Source organism: Chiloscyllium plagiosum, unplaced genomic scaffold, assembly GCF_037043375.1.
Source record: "Chiloscyllium plagiosum isolate Xiang-an unplaced genomic scaffold, Cpla_swu_hap1 HiC_scaffold_7, whole genome shotgun sequence".
Lineage (NCBI taxonomy): Eukaryota > Metazoa > Chordata > Chondrichthyes > Orectolobiformes > Hemiscylliidae > Chiloscyllium > Chiloscyllium plagiosum.
The window spans coordinates 12,874,664-12,900,345 of record NW_028270145.1 but is presented as its reverse complement, the minus strand read 5'-3'; the positions used below and the strand labels follow the sequence as shown (position 1 = coordinate 12,900,345).

General features: G+C 40.5%; 1 protein-coding gene across 3 annotated transcripts in view; it reads right to left on the bottom strand.

Moving 5' to 3' along the window:
• Positions 1-25,682, bottom strand: part of pikfyve (phosphoinositide kinase, FYVE finger containing) — a 148,429-nt gene that overhangs the window by 104,674 nt on the left and 18,073 nt on the right. For all 3 annotated transcript variants that reach the window (XM_087988726.1, XM_087988727.1, XM_087988728.1), the window contains exons 2-5: positions 23,507-23,687; positions 15,353-15,547; positions 2,499-2,617; positions 1,231-1,402 (exon numbers count right to left, since the gene is read on the bottom strand). In XM_087988726.1, the coding sequence (XP_087844852.1) occupies positions 1,231-1,402; positions 2,499-2,617; positions 15,353-15,547; positions 23,507-23,678 (658 nt within the window). In that variant the 5' untranslated portion in view covers positions 23,679-23,687. The remainder of the gene's footprint in view (positions 1-1,230; positions 1,403-2,498; positions 2,618-15,352; positions 15,548-23,506; positions 23,688-25,682) is intronic.

The window sequence follows — 25,682 nt, the reverse complement described above, 5'->3', positions numbered from 1 at the left end:
CAAGATATATAATCAAACCATAGGGACAAATTGTTTGGTTAATCAGATAGCAATTGTAGTGTTTTCGAATGCAGAGGGATGCGAGCATTCATGAATCACAAAGAGTTACTATGTAAAGATGGCAAGCAATTGGGAAAGCTAATATAATTTTATAGATTGTTGCAAGGGAAATTGAATACACAAAAGGGGAGATTATGTTTCAGTTATACAGAGCACTGGTGAAATCACAGCTGGATTACTGTGTACAGTACTGGTCTAATTAGGAATTATGTAAATGCATTGGAAGCAGTTCAGAGAAGATTTACTAGACTAATAACTGGATTGGTCAGTTTTCTGATGAGGGAAGCTGGTCAAGCCCCACCTGTGTCCACTGACATTTAGAGAAAATAAAAATAACTTGATGGAAATATACAATATCCTGAGGGGTCTTGTCAGACTGCACATGGAAAGGACATTTCCTCTTGTTGCCAGAAACTAAAACTAGAGGTCACCCATTTAAGCCAGCGATGAGAAGTATTTTCTCAGAGGCATGAGAGTTGAAACTTTCTTCTTCAAAAAGGCATTAGAAACTGAGCCCTTAAATTTTTTTTTAAGGCAGAGGTAGATAGATTTTGATAAGGAAGGGGTGAAATTTATCGGGGATAGACAGAAACATGAAGTAATCAGATCAGCCATGATATTATTGAATGGGGGAGCGGGCTTGAAAAGCTGAGTGTCCTGATCCTGTGCCTAATTCATTTGATTGAAGAACTACAATGTGAAGTATTACAGTTGATTCATTATGGTGTATATTCATATTATATTGGATGAAATGTATATATGTCTACATTTTTAAATAAATTAATAGTATTGTTTATTTTAATCTGTTCCATTGCAAAAATTCTTCAAAAATGTTACTGTATAAAAGAATCAAAATTATGAGGTGGCCTAAATTATGAGCTGGATTAAAAAAAAATCAACTTCTACACAAGTATATCTGACAAACAGTATAAGATACAGTAAGATAACTCTTAACCCAACTTATTTCTTGACTAAAGCTTGCAACCACTTTGTTTTCTTTTTAAACATTTTAAACCATGCTGTATAATTTCTTGTTCCATAACAAACTTGTTGGCTATATTTAACTATTTAATCTAAACTATCACTTGCCTTCTTCAGGTGTTTAAATTAATCAATTGCTGGTGCAAACTTAGAAAAGTGAACCTCAAATTGACTTTTGTATTTACATACCAGCATAACCCATGAATTTCCCAGGTATTTCCTGATTGCAACAACGACTGCAGAAGATCTGTCCACACAAACGGCAGTGATGTCGACGTCTGAAGGTGGTAAACTTCTCATTACAATCATAACACTCTTTACATTGACTATCTGGCATCCAGTACTGCTTCAAATCAGTGTCCTATTGTGCAAAACCAGGAAACAATCGAGGATTCAGTAATGAGAACTATAAGAACATAATAGAACTTATGCGCATGCATTACAAATAAACACATTCTTGGTATATTTCCTAATTCCAGTCCCTCCTTCTCTGGCACTTTGAAATACAACTTTGCTCTAAAGAGAACTTAAACTTTTCAGCATTACAATCTGAACAAGAATGAAGGCTGGACAGAAAGCAAATTTTGGCAATTCACATCATTCTTTTATAACACCGAGGTACAAGATAGTGACAGATCATGTCATAATATTGTCTCATTTTTCCCCTAAACTCCAGTTGTTTATTGTATGAATTGCAGTTGATCTGGTCAGACTTTCAGCTCTTCACTTCCTTCGCTTTCAATTTCATATCTATTTAGGGATCATGTCAGTCATTCTCCGGATTAGACCATTGGAAGTCCATCTTCTCTTGGGGACAGTTATCAGCAAAAATGTTATTTATCCGTTCTGAAATATTTTTCCAAGACATCAAGCTTATCCAACAATGGCCACCTTAATTCTGTTGGTAGCAGCTGCATGAAAATTTACTTGGGGCAAGATAGTAATGCAACATCACAACACTTGTTACAATAACTTCTGTTCCCCTTTCTTGAAACATTTTGCAATGATTCCTTTTGCCCAAATTGTTGGTGTTGCCAACATAATTAAATAAACATAAGATGGCAAACAAATTCTCTTTTCCAGTTTCTTTGCAGAATTCTGCACAAACGTGCACCATTCTGAGTGACTTTCTGCTAGTTAAAAGATAGGAATGGTGGATCAAAGATATTCAAAGTAGTCAGATATTGTACTTGTTAGTGAAAACCCATTGGCTGTCTCTGCTCTCTATACTTTTCAGTTTGGCAACAAACTTGCTGCCCAGATATTAGCAACATTTTATGTTTTTATGCTTGATGCAATCTTTTCTATGAGGATATGAAGGTTCTATATAGTTGTTTAGAGGGTGGTCAGACATCGGCACTTGTTGCAGTTCTTCCTGCCTTCTGAGCCTGTTTTGCCTTTCTAATTTTATGTACTGTATAGGTTAACAATTTAACTTTGTTTACTATGTACAGTACCTGGCTTCTTCCCTCCATTATTTCTTTCAAGCGCTTCAAAACTGTTGTAAGGCTCCTTAGTTGTACTGCTGTTCGAGGATCATGGCTTCCCATTGACATATCTGGTTTTCTAGGACCATCTAATTAATAAATCAAAAACAATTTAAACATCGAATTAATTCATGGGGTTACATCAGTTATACAAAGAAATAAGCAATTTGGTCCAACTTGGCAATGGAGCAATTCTGCTCTTCTCTTGTTTCATCTAAATCTAAGATAACCATCTATTTCTTTCTTCCTCATTCTCGACTTCCCCTTAAATGCTTCAATAATATCCACTTCAACTACTTACTGTGGTAATGCATACTTCCACATTCTCACTATTCTGCATTTGAATTTTCTTCCAGTCCTTTACTGAATTTCTCAGTCACTATCTTATATTGATTGCCTTTAGTTATGCACTTTGTTACAAAAGAAAATTTCCTCCCTGTATATAATAAAGTTCTGATAATGAAAAGTCCACTATTAAGTCACCACACAGGCTTCACTTTCAAGAGAAGAGAGACCCATTCCTTTCCTGACTAACCCACATATTTCTGACATCATCACTGAATGTTCTCTGTACCCCCTCCAGCACCATTTTTATAACACGATATCCAGAACTGCACGCAGTACTCAAAGCATGATGGAACCAAAGTTTGATACAAGGTTAGCATAATTTCCTTACTTTTTTTAATCCAGATAGAAAGTGTAGTGCTCAGCGTCCTTTTATTTTTAAATGACCTTGATTACGACACAACTTTCAGTGGTTGATTTAGTATTTGTACTCGAGATCCCTTTCTTTCTATCTCCACGTAGATTTGCATCTTCCAAGTAACAAGTGGCCTCCGTAATCTATCAAATATGCCATCTCAATTTTTCTGTGTATGTATTAATTTCTAATTATTTGCCCAATATCTAAGATTATTAATTGTCTTCTCTATTTTATTACAGTCCTCCTCAGTATTAATTATATCCACGTTCTCCAATTTGTTAACATACTCAAAATCAGAAATTATTTTGATTCCAAATCATTAATGTCAACTGTGAACAGTAGTGGTGCTACCATGAACCCTTGTGGAATACCAACTCCCATATTTTGCCACTCTGAATTATTTTGTTGCTCGTGATAGATGGGTACTAAATAAATGTGCAAATCATTGTTAATGCACCAAAAAACTTAACACTTTAGACCACTTAGTAACATAAAAGTTAATGAATAACTCTAAACATTACAGCTTCACTGGGCAAATGAGTGGGAAAGGCACCCTTTATATTTCCACAATGCCAACGTACAGGTGAATGTGAAAGCACACTTGGTGTAATTTAAAACCATGTGCCAATACCTCACTAGGAATAAAAATAAGTAGCATCACTGGAAGGTATAGTCAACCAAGAACATTCTGTATCTTTCAGCACTCAGATCTGTATAAAGATAAAAGGGTTTAAAGGCCGTCATTATTCTTCCTGCATACGGCAATTCCCACCACTCAGTTAAAAATCATACAACAAGTCCAACAGGTTTAATTGGAAGCACTAGCTTTCGGAGCGCTGCTCCTTCATCAGGTGATTGTGGAGAATAAGATTGTACGACACAGAATTTATAGCACAAGTTTACAGTGTGATGTAACTGAAATTATATATTGAAAAAGACCTGGATTGTTTATTATTTTTGGTTTGGAATTTTTCAATTTGTAATTTCAGTTACATCACACTGTAAACTTTTTCTATAAATTCTGTGTTGTACAATCTTATACTCCACAACTACTTGATGAAGGAGCAGTGCTCCGAAAGCTAGTGCTTCCAATTAAACCTGTTGGACTATAACCTGTATTGTGTGACTTTAAACTTCGTACACCACAGTCCAACACCGGCATCTTCATACCATCACCACTCATAGGGTTACCTTGTAACAGTAAATATGGCAGACTGCAAATGTGTATTGCAAGCCACATGCAGTGTGTACCTTTTACTCCAGGACGCAAGTTTTCCTTTTTCTTCCCCTTTTAAACTCAGACAAGTGAAGATGGATTCACAGTACGCGAAATGGTGCACAATAAGTTTTGAGAAGATAGAAACATTCGGGAAAGTTGGCAATTCACTGCAACTCTAAAGTACAAATTGAGAGGATCAGTAATGTAAATAGAGTCACAGATACCTAGAGCACGGAAACAGACCATTCACTCCAACTCGTCCATGCCAACCAGGTAATCTAGACCAATTTGCCAGCACTTGGCCCATATCCCTCTAAACCCTTCCTATTCATATACCCATCCAGATGCCTTTTAAATGCTGTAATGGTACTAGCCTCCACCAATTCCTCTGGCAGCTCATTCCATACACGTACCACGCTGTGCATGAAACCATTATCCCTTAAATCCATTTTATATCATGCCAGTCACCTTAAATCTATGCCCTGTAGTTCGGGACTCCCCCACCCCAGGGAAAAAGACCTTGTCTATTTATCCTATTCATATCTCTCATAATTTTATAAACCGACATAATGTCACCCTTCAGCCTCCAATGCACCAGGGGAAACAGCCCCAGCCTATCCTTATAGCTCAAATCCTGGCAACATCCTTGTAAGTCTTTTCTTAACCCTTTCAAGTTTCACAACATCCTTCCAATAGGAAGGCGTCAATAACTGCACGCAATATTCCAAAAGTGGCCTAAGTAACATCCTGTGCAGCCGCAACAAGACCTCTCAGCTCTTATACTCAATGCACCGACCAAGAAACGAAAGCATATCCAATCTACCTGTAACTCTACTTTCAAGGAACTGTGAAACTGCGTATAAGTCCTGCTCTGATTTGCCTTTCCAAAATGCAGCTCCTCATTTATCTAAATTAAATTCCACCTGCCACTCCTCAGCCCATTGGCCCATCTGATCAAGATCCCATTGTACTCTGAGGGAACCTTCGTCATTGTCCACTACACCTCCAATTTTGGTGTCACCTGCAAACCTACTAACTATACCTCCTATGTTCACATCCAAATCACTTATACCATTGGTGAAGAGTACAGGACCAAGGCAGTTCCTTGTGGCACTCCACTGGTCACAGGCCTACAGTCTGAAAAGTAACCCTCCACCACCACTCTCTGTCTTCTTCCTTCAAGTCAGTTCTGTATCCAAATGGCTAGTTCTCTCTGTATTCCATGAGAGCTAACCTTGCTGGTCTCCCATGAGGAACCTTGTCGAACGCCTTACTGAAGTCCACACAATCACATCCACTGCTCTGCCCTCATCAATCCTCTTTGTTCCTTCTTCAAAATAAAAACTCAATCAAGTTCATGAGATATGATTTCCAATGCACAAAGCCATGCTGACTATCCCTAATCAGTCCTTGCCTTCCCAAGTAAATGTAAACCTTGCCTTAGGATTCCATCTAATAACTTATCATCAGGCTCACTGGTCTATAGTTCCCTGGCTTCTCCTTAACCCCTTCCTTAAATAGTGGCACCATGTTAGCCAATCTCCGTCTTCTGGCACCTCACCTGGGACTATCAATGATACAAACATCTCAGCAAGGGGCCCTGCAATCACTTCCCCAGCTTCCCACAGACTTCTATGGTACACCTGATCAAGTCCTGGGGATTTATCCACTTTTGTGTGTTTCAAAACATCCAGCACCTCCTCCTCTGTAATATGGACATCTTTCAAAATGTCACCATTGAATTCCCCACGTTCTATATCTTCCATGTCCTTCTCCACAGTAAGCACTTATGCAAAATATTCTTTTAGTATCTCTCCATCTACTACGGCTCCACCGATCGGCTGCCTTGCTGATTTGAGGGGCCCTATTCTCTCCCTAATTACCCTTTCGTCCTTAATATATTTGTAAAATCCCTTTGGATTCTCCTTAACCCTTCTTGCGAAAGCTATCTCATGTCCCCTTTTTGCCCTCCCAATTTCCCTCTTAAGTACACTCCTAGTGCCTTTATACTCTAAGGATTCACTCGATCTCACATGTCTATACCCAACAGATGCTTCCTTCTTTATCTAAACCAAAACCTCAATTTCTCCAATTATCCAGCATTCCCTACACCTTCCTGCCTTTCCTTTCACCCTAACAGAAATATATTGTCGCTGTACTCATTTTTGAACGCTTCCCATTTTCCAGCCGTCCCTTTATCTGCAAACATCTGCACCCAATCAGCTTTTGAAAGTTCTTGCCTAATACCGTCAACATTTGCCTTCTTTCAATTTAGAACTTCAACTCTTAGATCTAGTCCATCCTTTTCCATCACTAATTTAAAACTAATAGAATTATGGTCGCTGGCCCCAAAGTGCTCCCCCCCACTGACATTTCCATCACCTGCCCTGCCCTATTTCCCAAGAGTAGATCAATATCCTCTACCACATCTTATTTAGTTACAATTTTGTCAGTTTTTTTTCCTATTTTGTGTTCCTTCACAAGAAATTTTCTTAATTACCTAATAAATTACTTTATTTTAATATACGTTGTTGAGTTCAGTACTTTTATTATCACACAACACCAGCTCCTCAGCGCTCCAAAAGCTAGTGCTTCCAATTAAACCTGTTGGACTATAACTGGTGTTGTGTGATTTTTAACTTTGTACATCCCAGTCCAACACCGGCATCTCCAAATCTTTATTATTATCGTATGTTACTGATGTGGTTATCCATTCAAACAAGGTACTGCTTTGCCACAATGCATGTCTATTATTCAAAGAACTCAGTTTGGTAATTATTTGTCTTTAAGTAATCCTCTGCATTACAAGGTTAGCATAAAGCAATTGGAAATATTTCAATGGGGCCAGATGCACTTGTACATGGAAACTTCTTAAAGCAATGACATATACCAGTGACAAAATGTCATGATAATCTGCTATTGATTCTATTGTTAGTCAGGATGTAAGGTCTGTATATTGCAATTGAGCAATGTGTGTAGTTTGTTGACTAAAAAGTTTTTTTTAAGTTTCAGTTCATAGAAGATTAACTAAAGTGTGACATTGGTTCAAACATATACTTGCCTTTTTTTGTGCATTCGTCATTACACGTGGAACTAGATTGAGCACTCAAGATAAAACTTAAAAGGTGAAGTGAAAAGGCAAACAGGAAAACACAAACCAAAAGAAATCGGAAACATGCTTGTAACCACTGTAAAGACAGCAAAGACATTGACAGCAAGAAACTTACTACATTCGACAAACAGCAATGGAATAGTTTTATGTTTGGTACACAGGATTGCAGTTGAACAAATTATTCTACAAATATATACCATAGCCCGGTAAACTATGCAGCAAAAGTATGCAAAGTAAAAGAAATAAAACTTGAAGAATTTTTTTTTAAAAATCAGTTGAAACTCTCAAAAACAGTATACAATTGAAAATAGGAGAAAGTGAGGACTGAAAATGTGTTGCTGGAAAAGTGCAGCAGGTCAGGCAGCATCCAAGGAGCAGGAGAATCGACGTTTCGGGCATGAGCCCTTCTTCAGGAATGAGGAAAGTGTGTCCAGCAGGCTAAGATAAAAGGTAGGGGCGTTGGAAATGCGATAGGTGGAAGGAGGTCAAGGTGAGGGTGATAGGCCAGAGTGGGAGTGGGGCCGAGAGGTAAGGAAGAAGATTGCAGGTTAGGAAGGCGATGCTGAGTTCGAGGAATTTGACTGAGACAAGGTGGGGGGAGGGGAAATGAGGAAACTGGAGAAATCTGAGTTCATCTCTTGTGTTTGGAGGGTTCCTAGGCGGAAGATGAGGCGTTCTTCCTCCAACCGTCATGTTGCTATGGTCTGGCGATGGAAGAGTCCAAGGACCTGCATGTCCTTGGTGGAGTGGGAGGGGGAGTTGAAGTGTTGAGCCACGGGGTGTTTGGGTTGGTTGGTCCGGGTGTCCCAGAGGTGTTCTCTGAAACGTTCCGCAAGTAGGCACCCTGTCTCCCCAATATAGAGGAGGCCACATCGGGTTCAGTAAATGATGTGTGAGGAGGTGCAGGTGAATTTGTGGCGGATATGGAAGGATCCCTTGGGGCCTTGGAGGGAAGTAAAGGGGGGGGGGGGGGGGTGGGGGGTGGGGGGAGGTGTGGGCGCAAGTTTTGCATTTCTTGCAGTTGGAGGGGAAGGTGCCAGGAGTGGAGATTGGGCTGGTGGCGGGTGTGGACCTGACGAGGAAGTCACGGAGGGAGTGGTCTTTTCGGAACGCTGATAGGGGAGGGGAGGGAAATATATCCCTGGTGGTGGGGTCCGTTTGGAGGTGGCGGAAATGACGGCGGATGATACGCTGTATATGGAGGTTGGTGGGGTGGTAGGTGAGGACCAGTGGGGTTCTGTCCTGGTGGCGGTTGGAGGGGCGGAGCTCAAGGGCGGAGGAGCGGGAAGTGGAGGAGATGCGATGGAGGGCATCGTCGATCACGTCTGGGGGGAAATTGTGGTCTTTGAAGAAGGAGGCCATCTGGGTTGTACGGTATTGGAACTGGTCCTCCTTGGAGCAGATGCGGCAGAGACGAAGGAATTGGGAATATGGGATGGCGTTTTACAGGGGGCAGGGTGGGAGGAGGTGTAGTCCAGGTATCTGTGGGAGTCGGTTGGTTTATAGTAAATGTCCGTGTTGATTCAGTCGTCCGATATAGAAATGGAAAGGTCGAGGAAGGGGAGGGAGGAATCTGAGACTGTCCAGGTGAATTTGAGGTCTGGGTGTAAGGTGTTGGTGAAGTGGATGAACTGTTCAACCTCCTCGTGGGAGCACGAGGCAGCGCCGATACAGTCATCGATGTAGCAGAGGTAAAGGTGGGGGGTGGTGCCAATGTCGTTGTGGAAAATGGACTGTTCCACATATCCTACAAAGAGGCAGGCATAGCTGGGACCCATGCGGGTGCCCATGGCTACTCCTTTGTTTTGGAAGAAGTGGGAGGATTGGAAAGAGACGTTGTTCAGGGTGAGGACTAGTTCAGTCAGTCGAAGGAGGGTGCCAGTGGAAGGGTACTGGTTGGTACGGCGGGAAAGGAAGAAGCGGAGGGCTTTGAGTCCTTCGTGATGGGAGATGGAGGTGTACAGGGACTGGATGTCCATGGTGAAGATAAGGCGTTGGGGACCGGGGAAGCGAAAATCATGGAGGAGGTGGAGGGCGTGGGTGGTTTCCCGAACGTAGGTGGGGAGCTCTTGGACTAAGGGGGACAGGGCCGTGTCGAGGTATGCAGAGATGGGTTCGGTGGGGCAGGAGCAGGCTGAGACAATGGGTCGGCCGGGGCAGTCAGGTTTGTGGATTTTGGGCAGGAGGTAGAAACGGGCAGTGCGGGGTAGTGGGACTATGAGGTTGGAGGCGGTGGATAGGAGATCCCCTGAGGTGATGAGGTTATGGATGGTCTGGGAAATGATGGTTTGGTGGTGGGAGGTGGGGTCATGGTCAAGGGGGCAGTAGGAGGAGGTGTCCGCGAGCTGGCGTTTAGCCTCAGTGGTGTAAAAGTCAGTGCGCCAAACTACTACCGCGCCTCCCTTGTCTGCCGGTTTGATAGTGAGGTTGGGGTTGGAACAGAGTCCGGAGTCCATGAGGGGTCAGTCGGTTCCGTAGGCAGGTGCTGAGGAAGGAGATGTGGCTGTGGTAGCGAGTTTGTTTGAGAACGTGGCTGAAGAGCTTCTGGGCAGAGGAAATGACCTGGGGTGTGCAGTGAGAGAGGGACTCACTGAAATCCTTGTAGAGGGAGGAAGAGAGCTTCTTCAAGGAAGGCATCCTTGCAAGAAGATTCGCAGTAGGTTAAAATCTAAGAGAAAGTGAGGACCTCAGATGCTGGAGATCAGAGCTGAAAATGTGTTGCTGGAAAAACGCAGCAGGTCAGGCAGCATCCAAGGAGCAGCAGAATCGACATTTCGGGCATAAGCCCTTCTTCAGGAAATGACATTTTCACTCAGAAGGGCTTATACCCAAAACGTCGATACTCCTGCTCCTTGGATGCTGCCTGACCTGCTGCGCTTTTCCAGCAACACATTTTTCAGTACAATTGAAAATAGACATGCAAAATGGAGCCTGTTGTAAAAATTAGCAAGAGTGCATTAAGCTAATCTGGAGATAAAAATCAAATGGAGTTGAAGTAGACAATTATCCAGGTTTCCTCATATAAATATGCTTTGCCATTTTTACAGCATTGTTGACAATAATGCTTGTTTTTTGAAACAGAGAAGGATCCAGGATCACGTCTGCATGGCTAGTAACACAGTGGAAGCTTGTTGTAAGTACGTCCCATCAGATCAGTATTTAAGAATTATTTAGAAGTAGATTATTATCCAACATAGAGATGTACCATATTGAAAATGCCCAACCAGATCAAGGAATTTTCAGGAAAGATGCCTCTCCTGTGTAAGACAGTAGCGTTCACTATCCTTTTGGGCTTTTTATTTTCTATCTTCAGCCAAATAAGCAGGCCTAAATTAACTTTGAACTGAAACCACAGATTATATATATATGTGTTCAGATTTTGTTGGAATGTTAATCAAGTTAAGAAAGACTTCCACAACTAAGGTATTAACTACCAGAAATTACATATATGTATTTTACTGTCTGAAAATGATGCTTGCAGCTTTTGTTTTAAACTTTATTTTATAATTGACATCTTCAGATGAAAATTTTGGAAATTTATTCAATTCCAAGATAAAGATAACAAATATTTGACTCGTTCTTCCCAACAGCAATCTTCCATTAAATAACCTTCAACTTATGCCGTTTTGTATAAAAAGAGGCCTTTCGTCCTTTTGAGCAACCAGAAAGGTACTTAAAACACAAACCAAAGAGCATCATTTATCAAAGGAAAACTGGAAATTGGCAATTATGTGCTGGCAAGAAAAACAAATGACAAAACAAGGACAGAAATCACAGCCCAAGTCTTGAAACCCATTAGATCAAAAATACCTAAGAACAATTGCATCAAAAAACTGAAGATGCTCAGAGTTAACAAGAGCAAAAGTACCACAATTTTCAGTTCACCCTGTCAGTTACTTTATAGGCAAGGTACACAGGAATCCAAACAGCTGCTGAAGTATCAAAATCAAACAAAAAGTCAAATGGGGAGACAATGGGCTAGTGGTATTATTGCTGGACTGTTAATCCAGAGACCAAGGTAATGATTAATTAGCTACAGTGTGGAACCAGGCCCTTCGGCCCAACATGTCCACATTGCCCCTCCTAAGAGTAACCCACCCAAACCCATTCCCCTACCCTATATTTACTCCTGACTAACTCACCTAACATGGTGGGCAATTTAGCATGGCCAATTCATCTGACCTGCACATCTTTGGATTGTGGGAGGAAACCGGAGCATCCGGAGGAAACCCATGCAGACACAGGAAGAAGGTGCAAACTCCACACAGACAGGCGGGAATTGAACCCAGGTCCCTGGTGCTGTGAGGCAGCAGTGCTAACCACTGAGCCACCGTGCCGCCTCATAATGTTCTGGATTTGAATCCTGCCATGGCAGACAGGGGAATTTGAATTCAATTTTTTTTTAAAAAGCTTGAATTAAGAGTCTAATGATGACCATGTATCCATTGCCGAACGTAAGAAAAATCTATCTGGTCCACTAATGCCCTTTAGGGAAGGAAACTGCATTGTTATTGAGTCTGGTCTACATTTGACTCCAGAACCACAGCAATGTGATTGAGTCTGAACTGCCCTCTGGCAATTAAGGATGGGCAATAAATGCTGCTCAGCCAGGGATGCCCACATCCTGTGAACAAATAGTTAGAAAAAAGCATGATTTAAAAGGGCTGCCGGAACAATTAGAGGCAGAATTAAGTTGTGTGTTATGTGGGAATTGGAAGCACTATAAAATAGGGCAAGGGAGTGCAAAAAAAAAGGGAAACCTTCCAAGAGCTAGAGGAAAGTTTATAGCAAAAGAAAGGCATGTTGAGCATCACAAGTTAGTGAGGGCAGAAATTCTTCATGCAAAGAGTCAAACTCCAGAGAGGTAGTTGAAGCGGTTAGCCAGTATGAGACAGGGAGCAACAGTACAAAGGTCCTGAGCTGGACCTCGTGAAATAGACTGAATATCCCAAATGGCAATGGGATCCATTGTACTAGGTAAGAAAGGATGCAGGAGACATTGAAATGGAATTCTTTAATATACCCTGAGCCTCCCTGTGTGAAAATGTGCCCTAATATATGGAAGTGTACCAATGTATGCAAGTTCAATAGAGCTGTAAAGCCATCTAATCACCTGTAATTTTTAAATTGAAGTTAGCTGTATTTTAAACTTCTTTTCCTATTGGTATTTCAGCTGCCACAATTTAAAGTCCAGAAATTCCTTCCAAAGATCTCTCCACTAAAGTACCTCCCTCTTGCTTTAAGACATTTATACAACCAAGTATTTTAACCAAGCTTTTGTAACCTGATTTGTTTTCTCAGTGTTAAACTTTGTCTACTAATGCTACTGTGAAGCACCTACTTCATAAGATTCTACACAAATGAAAGTTATAGTTGGATTAGAAATGGGCGTGTTTTCTCCTACTGTATGGTTGTGTATTTTTTTCACAACAGTCATAGTGACATGCTATTGTCAAGTATGCATACTTTCCTAGATAACAGGTTTATTCTGCCTTCCTTTTTGACTCTTCCCTCATGTGTATTGCTTTATCTTCCATGAGGACAAGCAATCATCAAGCATGCTGTAAACATCTGCAGTATGGTATAATGAGACATAGGTTTGAAGTAGCAATTTCAGCCCACAACTAGCAAACCATCATTCCTGATGAAGGACTATGCCGGAAATGTCAATTCTCTTGCTCCTCGGATGCTGCCCGACCTGCTGCACTTTTCCAGCGCCCCACTCTCAACACACAACTAGCAAAAGCCAAAGTGGACGGTTGAGAAGACATTTCTGGGATGCCTTATGGATAATATTGGAACAGACCCATTGGGTTTGACAGCATTCACTAAGGTACATGACTGCGATTTTCTTTAAAATTGTAATGCACGAGATGGACCTTTTTTTTGAAAACAGGAGCTCGTTTAAAGCCTGGCACAATTATCAACTGGATGATTTGGAGGATTAACCACTAAACATCTTTTTTTTTCCACAAAATTTCAAATCCTTTCTATTTATTCTCCCACACCCCAACTCAAACACTTTCTTTATAGCACATTTGATTGAAGAGAAACAGTGTAGATATCATTTGTCTGAAAACTACAGGAATAGCTATTAATTATACCGCAGTTAATGTCACAAATTAATAACTACAAAAGTGATCCAGCTACAATATTTTATATCAATTGACAAAGCAAGACTCAACTACACTAGCTTTTATGATTCAATACCATTAAAATCATAATGACTGTTATAGAAGCAACTGACTCTATCAGCATTGTATTAGTTCACGGAAAATTAATTAGCTAACTGAATACACTTTTAGTCAGTCCATACTGTTTTAATTGGTCAGTTCAATATGTTGATTGCAATGCTACCCCACTTGAATTCAAGTGCCTGGATTCAATATTGCCACAAGTTCAACTTCGGAAGTAGGCAGCCAGAATGATTTTTCTTTTGAAAGTGGGTTAAAGTGAAATGTTAATTTGTTTATAAAAAAGGCTTCAGAGAACTCAACTGTGATTGAACTAACCCTCAAGATATGGGAGAATCTCTACATGTTCAGCTGGGGAGGAGGCATGCCAGCAATAGAGGTGGGGTGCAATGGCAGGGCTGAATTTAGCATTTGGGTGAATGAGGGGCTGATTCAAGGGAAAGGGTACCTGCCCTGCAGGAAGGGGTGAATACAGTCTAGAAAACAGGGTGGATTACCTGGAATGGGAGGAAATGGGAAGCGGAATGGCCAGAGTGGGTGGCGGTGAAAGGAGTTGTTGAAATGCTCCAGAAATGGGGAAAGAATTTCTCTCTACACACTTATTGAACTTGCCTAAATCCAGAATTTATATCCAAATCCCCTTCAGGAATTGTAACTCAGAAATTTCTGTACAGTACATTATTTTGTTTAATTTATATGAATTGCTTAATAAAAATATCATGGCATTACTTAGCTAACAGCATTTTAAGTAACTTGTTTTATTGCAAAAAAATGCAAACAAGACAATTTAAAAGCCACACAGTACGAAACATTTTATTATTCTACTCAGGCTGCTGAACTCAGCAGTGGTTCTAACCATTCCCACTTGCATAGTAAAGAAAAGAACATTGAATTTTGAAACACTGTTGCAATTTAGAGCACATACACTTCAGTAACATGCAGAATAGAGTGATACATCACATAAAGCTATGTTAATCATGTAATTTTTCATATTGCCATTAGAAATATGATAAAATGTGTTTTCTGGATCTAAACCTGAAAGATACATTGGTTATATATTTATCCACTAATGAAAGATGCATATTTCAAGACAATCATCTTGATATTGCAGTGATCCATCAACAAACATCACATGCTGTTTACTACACTTGCAGTTACTCACAAAGTATGAACTGAAGGTCCAGTTATTAGAAAACAAGAACAGGCAATGTTGTTAAAGGAAATCTAGGACCCATGTGAAAGGGCACGCAATGGCACATTTTCTTACTCCACCAAACTGAAGCAAATCTAAAAGGAATTGTGAATTAGAATACTTAATTCAACATAAATTATGTTCAGGTTCAAAAGAGAGAGAGAACACACGAAATACAGGATTGGGAAAGGTAACCAAGACAGAATGAAAAAAAACCACCATTTTTGATGTTTAAAAATCATCTATTATTGATCATTGAAAGAATGAAACTCCATTCTTGTGAAAGCCACCTTTCAATTGTGAATAAATTGTGGGGCAGCAATGAATAAATTGCACACTATTCGATTGAATGTAATTCACAACACTTGTTAAAATAACAAAATCATTCATCAGCTTTTCCTCACCTGCACCTTGAGATTTGACCATTGATGCACTAGATGCTCTTCGTGGGTTTTCCCTTGCATGTTGTTTTTTGTAAGGTGATGATGATCTTAAATATGCTTGGTCATCACTTTGGTGGCTGGACCAATTTTCTTCTCTAACCTGTGGTTCACTTTGAGTCAGGTCTGTTCGATATGAAGAGTTTGGTCTTCCATCATCTAATGTTGGGGTAAGGAAGGGTACAAGATAACAGGATTTTCAAAAACATGCAAAGTAACAATTTAGATTTTCTAATCAATAAACACTTTTGTACAAAAAAAAATCTGATGATAAACATTGCTAACTCTTCATCTCTACACCATCAGGCTGTTTACTTTAATTCCCATCTTCTGTATTATCCATGCCATTTTATTCAATAATTTATTCTTGGCTCTCATACTTTCAAATGTAGTCCCAGAAATAAAGATTGAACAATCTATTGAGACACCAACATTATTTCTGGTTTAATTACCAAATGACGTGGAGAATAACGTATGCTACTCCTCACTAATAGCAACTCATATAATTTGCCTCATACAGAGCTTTGGGGGGAAAGAAGAAGGAAACAAATATAGAAACCTTGGAAAAAAAACTATTCTACTACATGTTGAACCTGTACTAAATATTTTCAATAATGACTTTGGACTAACTAAACATATACGCAATCACCAAAAACCGATAAAATATTGTTGTCACTCATGTACACGTAACACACATATTTCTGAATAAGAAGATTTCACCTTTAACCTTTTATAGATTACTTTTTTTGTATCAAACAGAAATTTAATGATAAGTATGTTTGGCAACTCAAACTAAAATCTGTGGAAATAATTTGATTGAGTTTTGAGGTGGTGACCAGGTGTAAAGACAAGGGTAGTGCAGTTGATGCAGGTTATATGGATTTCACCAAAGTCACAGAGATGTACAGCGCGGAAACAGACCCTTCGGTCCAATTCGCCCATGGCAATCAGATATCTTAACCTAATCTAGTCCCATTTGCCAGCACTTGGCCTATATTCCTCTAAACCCTTCCTATTCATATATCCATCCAGATGTATTTTAAATGCTGTAATGGTACCAGCCTCCACCACTTCCTCTGGCAGCTCATTCCATACTCGCACCACCCTCAGTGAGAAAAAGTTGCCCCTTAGGTTTTTTTATGTTTTTCCCCCCTCACCCTAAACCTATGTCCTCTAGTTCTGGACTCCCCCACCCCAGGGAAAAGACTTTAGTCTATTTCTACTATCCATGCCCCTCATAATTTTATAAACCTCTATAAGTCACCCCTCAGCCTCCAACGCTCCAGGAAATGTGCCCCAGTCTATTGAACCTCTCCCTATAGCTCAAATCCTCCAACCCTGGCAATATCCTTGTAAACTTTTTCTGAACCCTTTCAAGTTTCACAAGATCCCGATAGGAAGGAGACCAGAACTGCATGCAATATTTCAAAAGTGGCCTAACCATTGTCCTGTACAGCCACAACATGACCTCCCAACTCCTATACTCAATGGTCTGACTAAGGTCCCACATGGGAGTTTCATAGAGAATGCAAAAGGCATGGGATTCAGGGTAATTTGTCAAGTAATACCCAAAATTGGCTTAGTAGTAGGAGACAAAGGATAGTGGTAGAAGTTTGTTTGTGTGATTAAAGGCTGGTGTCCAGTAGCATACCAGACAGATCAGTACTGGGTCCCCATATCATTCAGGAGAAATTTATAAATAAACAATACAGAAGAAAATGTAGAGTGAATGATAAGTAAGTTTGCAAATGATATGAAGATTAGCCAGGTAGTTAACTGTGAAGGAGGAGGGGACACGTTATAAGGTGATATAAATGGATTGGTCACATGGGCAGATCAGTGGCAGATGGAATTTAACCCTAATAAATGTCAGCTGTTGCATTTCAGAAGTTGAAACAAGACAAGGAAATAATCAATTCGTGGCAGAACACGAGAATGTTCAGAGGAACAAAAGGATTTTGGGGTGCGTGTCCACAGATCCTATAGGTTGCAAGATGGTTAGTAAGGTAATTAAGAAGGTATGCGAGATACTTGCCTTTATAAGTCATGGCATAGATTATAAGAGCAAGGAGGTTACATCAGGCCTGTACAAAACTTTGGTTAAGTCACAGCTGGAGAACTGTGTATAGCTCTAGTCACCAAACAATAGGACTGCTCTGGAGGGTGTGCAGAGGAGATTCATCAGGATGTTGCCTGGGGTGGAGCAATGTAGCTATGAAGAGAGTATTATAAGCTCAGGTTGTTTTTACAGCAGGGAAGACTGAGAGGGGGCCTGATTAAGGTAGAATAGATAAAGGGGCATGCATAGGGTGGATAGAAAGTAGCTGCTCCCCTTATTGAAGGGTCAACACAAGGAGGCATAATTTTAAAGGTGAAAAGCAGTAGATTTAGAGGAGAAATGTTGTTCACCCGGAGGGTGGAGGGAATATGAAATGCACTGCTTTGGAAGGTTGTTGCGGCGGGAAACCTCACAACTACTTGGATGAGCACTTGAAGTATCATAACAGTCAAAGCAATGGGCCAAGTGCTGGAAAGTGGGACTAGTGTAGATTAAGAGGGTTTTTTTGTCAATGCTTGACTTGATAGGCCAAAGGGTCACTTTTGTACTGCATGATGCTATGATTCAGGATTCCAAGTATTTACCTACTTAATGAAATCAGCAAAAATATGAAATTATTGACATTACAGTAATGACAGTCACAGTAACAAGCTATCAACTTGACACAAGATAGGATATCTATACATTTATAATGGGGCATCAGAATTCTAAACCCAAGACCTAATGAAGAATATAAAAGATAATCAGCCTATGTACATATGTCTTGTAAGAAGCATGACAAGATTAAAGAAGAAACAGTTCTGATCTCTTATGGCAAGCAAAAGATAGGGCCTTAAAGTGCCTTACCTCTCTGGGCACCACTCAACCAACCCTCGCCACTTTCCCCAGAAAGATGGAAATAAGGGGTTTGCTAACTCTTCTCACCTGTGTGAAATGCACTCAAAAACACACTGACCATCTCATTGGCAACCCAAACTTTTTGGAAGACCTATATCAATAACGATCCCTGCACCCACTCTCAAATGTGTAGTCAGTTACAAGATTAGGCTTTAGAACAACCAGGACAAAAGGAATGGTAGAAGTTGGAATAGAACCAAATATCAGTGTCAACCAAAGAGGATGTGGACCCGAACAGAGTAAACTCCAGACAAAATTGCCCAACACACGAAGGTAAATGAGATAGGTTTGGGCCAATGAATGGAGAACCTCAAACAGAATGGATGTTTCATTGGTAGGCTGGACCAACCGAAGCGGAGCACAAATTCTATGCAGCAGATCACCTTGTTGGGATTGTAATACAGACCCCGAACAGTCAGCCGGAAATTGAGAAACAAATTTGTAAGGATATCTCAGTTATCTGTAAGGATAATAGGGTGGTTATGGTAGGGGATTTTAACTTTCCAAACATAAACTGGGACTGCCATAGTGTTAAGTCATTAGATGGAGAGGAATTTGTTAAGTGTGTACAAGAAAATTTTCTGATTCAGTATGTGGATGTACCTGCTTGAGAAGGTGCAAAACTTGACCTACTCTTGGGGAAAAAAGGCAGGGCTCTGACTGAGGTGTCAGTGGGGGAGCACTTTGGGGCCAATGACCATAATTCCATTAGTTTTAAAATAGTGATGGAAACGATAGACCGGATCTAAAAGTTGAAGTTAAAAACTTGTGGAAGGCCAATTTTGATGGTATCAGGCAAAAACTTTCAAACTCTGATTGGGGGTAGCTGCTCGCAAGTAAAGGGACAACTGGAAAATGGGAAGCCTTCAAACAAAAAAAGAGATAACAAGAGTCCAAAGACAGTATGCTCCTGTTAGGATGAAAGGAAAGGCTGGTAGGTGTAGGGAATGCTGGAGGACAAGAGAAATCCAGATTTTGGTTTAAAGAAAAAGGAAACATATGCCAGATATAGACAGGAGAGATCCAGTGAATCCTTAGAGTATAAAGGCAGTAAGAGTATACTTAAGAGGGAAATCAGAAGGGCAAAAAGGGGACATGAAGTAGCTTTGGCAAATAGAGTTAAGGAGAATTCAAAGGGTTTTTATAAATATATTAAGGACAAAAGGGCAACTAGGGAGAGAATAGGGCCCCTCAAAGATCAGAGAGGCTGTGGAGCCACAGGAGATGAGGGAGATACTAAATGAGTGTTTTGTATCAGTACTTACTGTGGAGAAGTACATGAAAGATATAGAATGTAGGGAAATAGATGGTGATATCTTAAAGATGTCCATATTACAGAGGTGGTGGTGCTGGATGTCTTGAAACGCATAAAAGCATATAAATCCCCAGGACCTGATCCCCAGGACCTGGGAAGCTAGGGAAGTAACTGTTGGGCCCCTTGCTGAGATAGTTATATTATCTATAGTCATAGGGGAGGTGCTGTAAGACTGGACATTAGTAAATAGTGGCACCATGATAGCCAAAGTGGGTAAGGAAGAGCCAGGGAACTATAGACCACTGAGCCTGATGTCGGTGGTGGGCACGTTGTTGGAGGGAATCCTGAGGGACAGGATTGACACGTATTTAGAAAGGCAATGACTGATTCGGGATAGTCAGCATGGCTTTGTGCATGGGAAATCATGTCTCACAAACTTGATTGAGTTTTTTGAAGAAGTAACAAGGAGATTGATGAGGGTAGAGCAGTGGACATGATCTATACGATGGTAAAAACAATGACTGCAGATGCTGGAAACCAGATTCTGGATTAGTGGTGCTGGAAGAGCACAGCAGTTCAGGCAGCATCCAAGGAGCTTCTAAATCGACGTCTCCTTGGATGCTGCCTGAACTGCTGTGCTCTTCCAGTGATCTATACGAACTTCGGTAAGGAGTGCGACAAGGTTCCCCATGGGAGACTGGTGAGCAAGGTTCGATCTCATGAAATACAGGGAGAACTTGCCATTGGATACAGAACTGGCTCAAAGGTAGAAGACAGAGGGTGGTGGTGGAGGGTTGTTTTTCAGACTGGAGGCCTGTGACCAGTGGAGTGCCACACAGATCGGTGCTGGGTCCACTACTTTTCGTCATTTATATAAATGATTTGGATGTAAGCATATGAGGTATAGTCAGTAAGTTTGCTGACGATACCAAAATTGGTGGTGTAGTGGACAGCGAAGAAGGTTACCTCAGATTATAATGGGATCTTGATCAGATGGGCCAATGGGCTGAGAAGTGGCAGACAGAGTTTAATTCAGATAAATATGAGGTGCTGCATTTTAGGAGCAGGACTTATACACTTAATGATAAGGTCCTAGGGAGTGCTGCTGAACAAAGAGACTTTGGAGTGCAGGTTCATAGTTCCTTGAAAGTAGAGTCGCAGGTAGATAGGATAGTGAAGAAGGCAGTTGGTATGCTTTCCTTTATTGGTCAGAGTATTTACTATAGGAGTTGGGAGGTCATGTTGCGGCTGTACAGGACATTGGTTCAGCCACTTTTGGAATATCCTGTGCATTTCTGGTCTCCTTCCTATCGAAAGGATGTTGTGAAACTTGAAAGGGTTCAGAAAAGATTTACAAAGATGTTGCCAGGGTTGGAGAGTTTGAGCTATAGGGAGAGGTTGAATAGGCTGGGGCTATTTTCCCAGAGTGTCAGAGGCTGAGGGGTGACCTTATACAGGTTTATAAAATCATGAGTCATAGAGATGAGGGGGCACAGAAAGGGTAAATAGACAAAATCTTTTCTCTGGGTGGTCCAGAGCTAGAGGGTATAGGTTTAGGGTGAGAGGGGAAAGGCAAAAAAAAGAGACTCAAGGGACAACTTTTTCACACAGACAGTGGTCCATGTATGGAATGAATTGCCAGAGGAAGTGGTGGAGGCTAGTATAATTACAACATTTAAAAGGCATCTGGATGGGTATACGAATGGGAAGAGTTTAGAGGGATATGGGCCAAGTGCTGGCAAATGGGATTGATTAGGTTGAGATATCTGGTCAACAGGGACAAGTTGGACCGAAGGGTCTGGTTCTGTGCTGTACATCTCTATGACTCTATGTCATATAATCCCTGTTCTGTACTGGTAATGTTACTAAGTCATGTAAGTGCTTAACCTTGAACAAAATGTAATAAAATATAACTGTGCCATACTGGAGTTACATCTGGACAAGGATGAAATAACAGGAACATTCTTACCCACCACTTTCCTATCTCTTAACTGACAGAAGAAAGTGTGTTTGAACAAGAAAACATGTGTAACCATAGAATTTCTCAGTAGTTTTAAAAGCATAATAAGTATTTATTATTAAGCACCAAAGTGTAAATGCAACCTTGCCACTCACACATTATAGAGTTGTAGAGTCATACAGCACAGAAACAGACCTTTCAGTCCAACCAGTCCACGCCGACTATAATCCAGAACTAAATTAGTCCCACCTGCCTGTGCTTGGCCCGTATTCTTCCAAACATTTCTTATCCATGTAATTCTCCAAATATCTTTTAAACTTTGTAACTGTAACTGCATCCACCATTTCCTCTAGAAGCTCATTCCACACATGAATTATCCTTTGTGCAAAGAAAGTTGCCCCTCAGGTCATTTTTTTTTAAAGCTTACTCCTCTTACCTTAAAAATACGTCCCCAACTCTTGAAATCACCCACCTTAGAGAAAAGACGCATCCCATTCACCTTATCTATACCCCTCGTGATTTTATAAACCTATATAAGGTCACCTCTTAACCTCAGAGAGTCCAGTGAAAAAAGGTCTCAGCCTATTCTGCCTCTCCTTATAACCAAAACTTTCCATTCCCTTGTAAATCTCTTCTAACACCTCTCCAGCTTAATAATACCCCTCCTATAAATAGGATGACAGAGGACTTGGACATAGTACTCCAGCTGACGCCATACTAAATGTCCATATATTCATGCATACTGACAAACACATGCCCAAGAAAGGTTTGTAATTACGTAAATAGGAAGAATTTAGTCCCAAAAGTTTAAGAGTTCTTTGTCACACTTCCTCTTCCCCAAGCCGAAGACTTGAAAATACCACATGCCTGTAATTCAGCAGATATGGCAGCCCTTGTGGAGAAAGGAACAGTTAACATTTCAAATCAGGCATGATTCTTCTTCAGAGCTGAATGAGAGTCGTATCAGATGCAAACTTTTAACTCTGTTTCTCTCATCACAAATGATGCCAGATCTGCTGAGTTTCTTCAGCATTCTCTCTTTGTTTCAGATTTCCAGTATCTACAGTATTTTGCTTTTATTCAGACCTGTGATTACTTTTTTGTACATTGAAAACAATTCTGGAGGTTTTAGGAAGATATGGTTTAGTGTTCACTTCCTGGTGCACTACCTAAGAAAAACTTGTCACAAAACCCTGGTTCAATTCACCAGAGAAGTCATGTTCAAATTGAATTGCTGCCCATCGATGTTTCCCAGACAAGGGTTCTGTTCCTTCGCTGACCAGTAGATTTCTTTCATCATCCTCCAGAATGTACCTTACTAAATCTCATCAGAAACTTAACTTGTCAATGTGACCAGAACATCTTTTCCACTGTCCTCACCAATGGCTCCTGATGGCTAAGCCATAGAAGAACTATTGGCTATTGCCAGGAATATACCATTGTAGTAAATGGAAAAAAAAACAAAGAACTGTGAATACTGGAAATCTGAAACACAAACAGAAATCCCAGGAAAAAACTCAGCAGATATGGCAGCTTCTATAGACAGAAAGCAGAGTTAATGCTTTGAACTTTAGAACTGAAGAGGGTCACAGGACCCGAAACATGAAGCCTGCTTTCTCTGTATAGATGCTACCAGATCTTCTGAGTTTCTCCAGCAATTTCTGTTTTTTGACTGAAATAATAATAATGATAGTTTGTTTATATATTTTCTCCCATGTATTGACGGGTAAGAAAGTATCCACCTGACCTCAACTCTATTTTTAAAAGTATCTATTTCAGAATTATACCTTAAGTTCATACAGTGGAAGCATAAATCATTGCAAAGAAGAAAGATACTGCAATTATTGGCAAAAGCTTAGAATCAGCCTCATGTCATTGTTTTCTGTACATTTTCATTCAGCACTTCAGTAAGCTCATCAGAAAAAACAGTAAGTGTATGTTTCTCACCTTTGTTAAAACGAAAAAGGTTTACAAAAGAACTATAGGCTGATCTGAAGGGAGGTTCATCTTGATCTGGAGTCAGTGGCTTAAAATGGGTGAGGTGAGATGGGCTTGTCGGAGAGTGAGACTGTTCATTCCCAAGGCCCAGAGCCGATGGGATCTTTTCTTCTGCTGCCATCCCAAGTAACTGAAATAGAAAGAGAATAAACCCTATCAAAAACTAAAATTACAAGGAAACAACATTTCAACTGTTATACTAAATGTGATGCAGTTGATATTATTATTGCACCCCAGTCAGAAGGCAGCACGTTCAAAGCATGACCGAGATTTAAGCCCAAAGATTCAGGTTGAAATTACAGTGCAGTATTAAAGGAGTGCTCCACTGTTGGAAGACCTAGTTTTCAGAGGAGATGCTAAATCAACAACCTCGCCTAGTCACTCAGGATACAAGAGACACCATGGCAAATGATTAAAGAGGAATTGAGGAATTATCACCAGCATTCTGATATCTAACCCTTATTGAACATTAAAAAAAGAGATTATCTGGTAATTATCACATTGTTTGTGGGAGCGTGTCATTTGCAAATAAACTGCTTTACTACCTACATTATAACACTATACACTGCTTTACTACCTCCTGAAGAAGGGCTAATGCCCGAAACGTCGATTCTCCTGTTCCCTAGATGCTGCCTGACCGGCTGCGCTTTTCCAGCAACACATTTCCATCTACCTACATTATAACAACAACAACACATTCAAAGTATTTCATTGATTGTGAATTGCTTGGAAGACATCCACATTTGTGAGAGGCAGTCTTCAAGTATGAGACCTACCTTTTTTCACCCTCTCTGTTGGCTCCAAGGGACAGAGATTGCAGCAGGTTACTTTTCTAATCAACCTGTTCAGAGATGTTAATACACACCTCTGAAACAGGTGGGACTTGCACCCAGGCCTCTCTGGTCCAGGAGCAGGGACAGTACGACTATGCCACAAGAGGGCTGTACAAGCCTGACTTTCCTTCAGAACATATCCAGGACATCTGTGCATTTGGAGGGGTGCAGGAAGAGTCTAAGTTAATCAGGCTAAATGAAAGCCTAAACATTCAATGCTAAGCATTGCGTTGTGGTATTCATACATAATAAAACAATTTTTTTAAAAAGTGGAATTGCCTGAACAGCTTTGAAAGCTTAGCCAGTGATTAACTGAGCCACTCAGATAAATTGATCACCCAACTGTGTAGAGTTAGCTAATCTCAGCTGGAGTGGGGCAAGAGAGGTGTTGCAAATCAAATTCTATGATCCTAGTTTAAGGAATCAAAAAAAACTAGCTTAGGTTCCAATTCCCATAAGGCTTGAGTGTTGAACTCTGGCATAAACCAGTGGAGAAAGCTGAGATAATACGCACATTCAACCACACCATTCGGTATTCGTCCTTCCACTGTCTATTGACTTTCCTTCACTAATCTTTTTGTCTCTCTCACACTTTCAAATCTCCTTAAGTCTTTGGAGCCTCTCAATATTTCCACAGCATCAACTTTCCTTACAAGGCTGTTTGAACATTCTTCTGTGCAAGTTCTCAAAAGAGAAAGATAAATGGATTGATCGAGTGATTTATATCGCTCATGTGGATTGAAAACAACCAAGGAAATTAAATAAGGCAGACGCTCATTTCTAAAAAGCTCATATTTCTAACAATAACTCTAACATTAGAGGTTTACAGGATATGGGCCAAGTGCTGGCAAATGGGACTAGATTAATTTAGGATATCTGGTTGGCATGGACGAGTTGAACCGAAGGGTCTGTTTCTGTGCTGTACATCTCTATGGCTCTATGAATACCTGTATTGGCCATTTGAGTAAGGCACCATATGGTAATTTATATCCATGGAACTCTACCCAAGCAGTTAGCCAACAACTTTAGCAAAACAAAACTTTGACACTAACAAAAATAAAAAACACATGAACAAGAATAGGTCACTCAGATCTTCGTACCCACTCTACCATTCAAAAATATCATAGCTGATCAGATCGAACTTTACATTCTTGCACATGCCTGATAATCTCTCATCGCCTTGGTAATCAAAATTTTGCATCTACTCTCTTCTGAGAAAGGGCATTCCAAAGACTCTCGACACTCAGAAATTATCTTCCCCCTTCATCAATGTTAAATAGGTGCCCTTTACT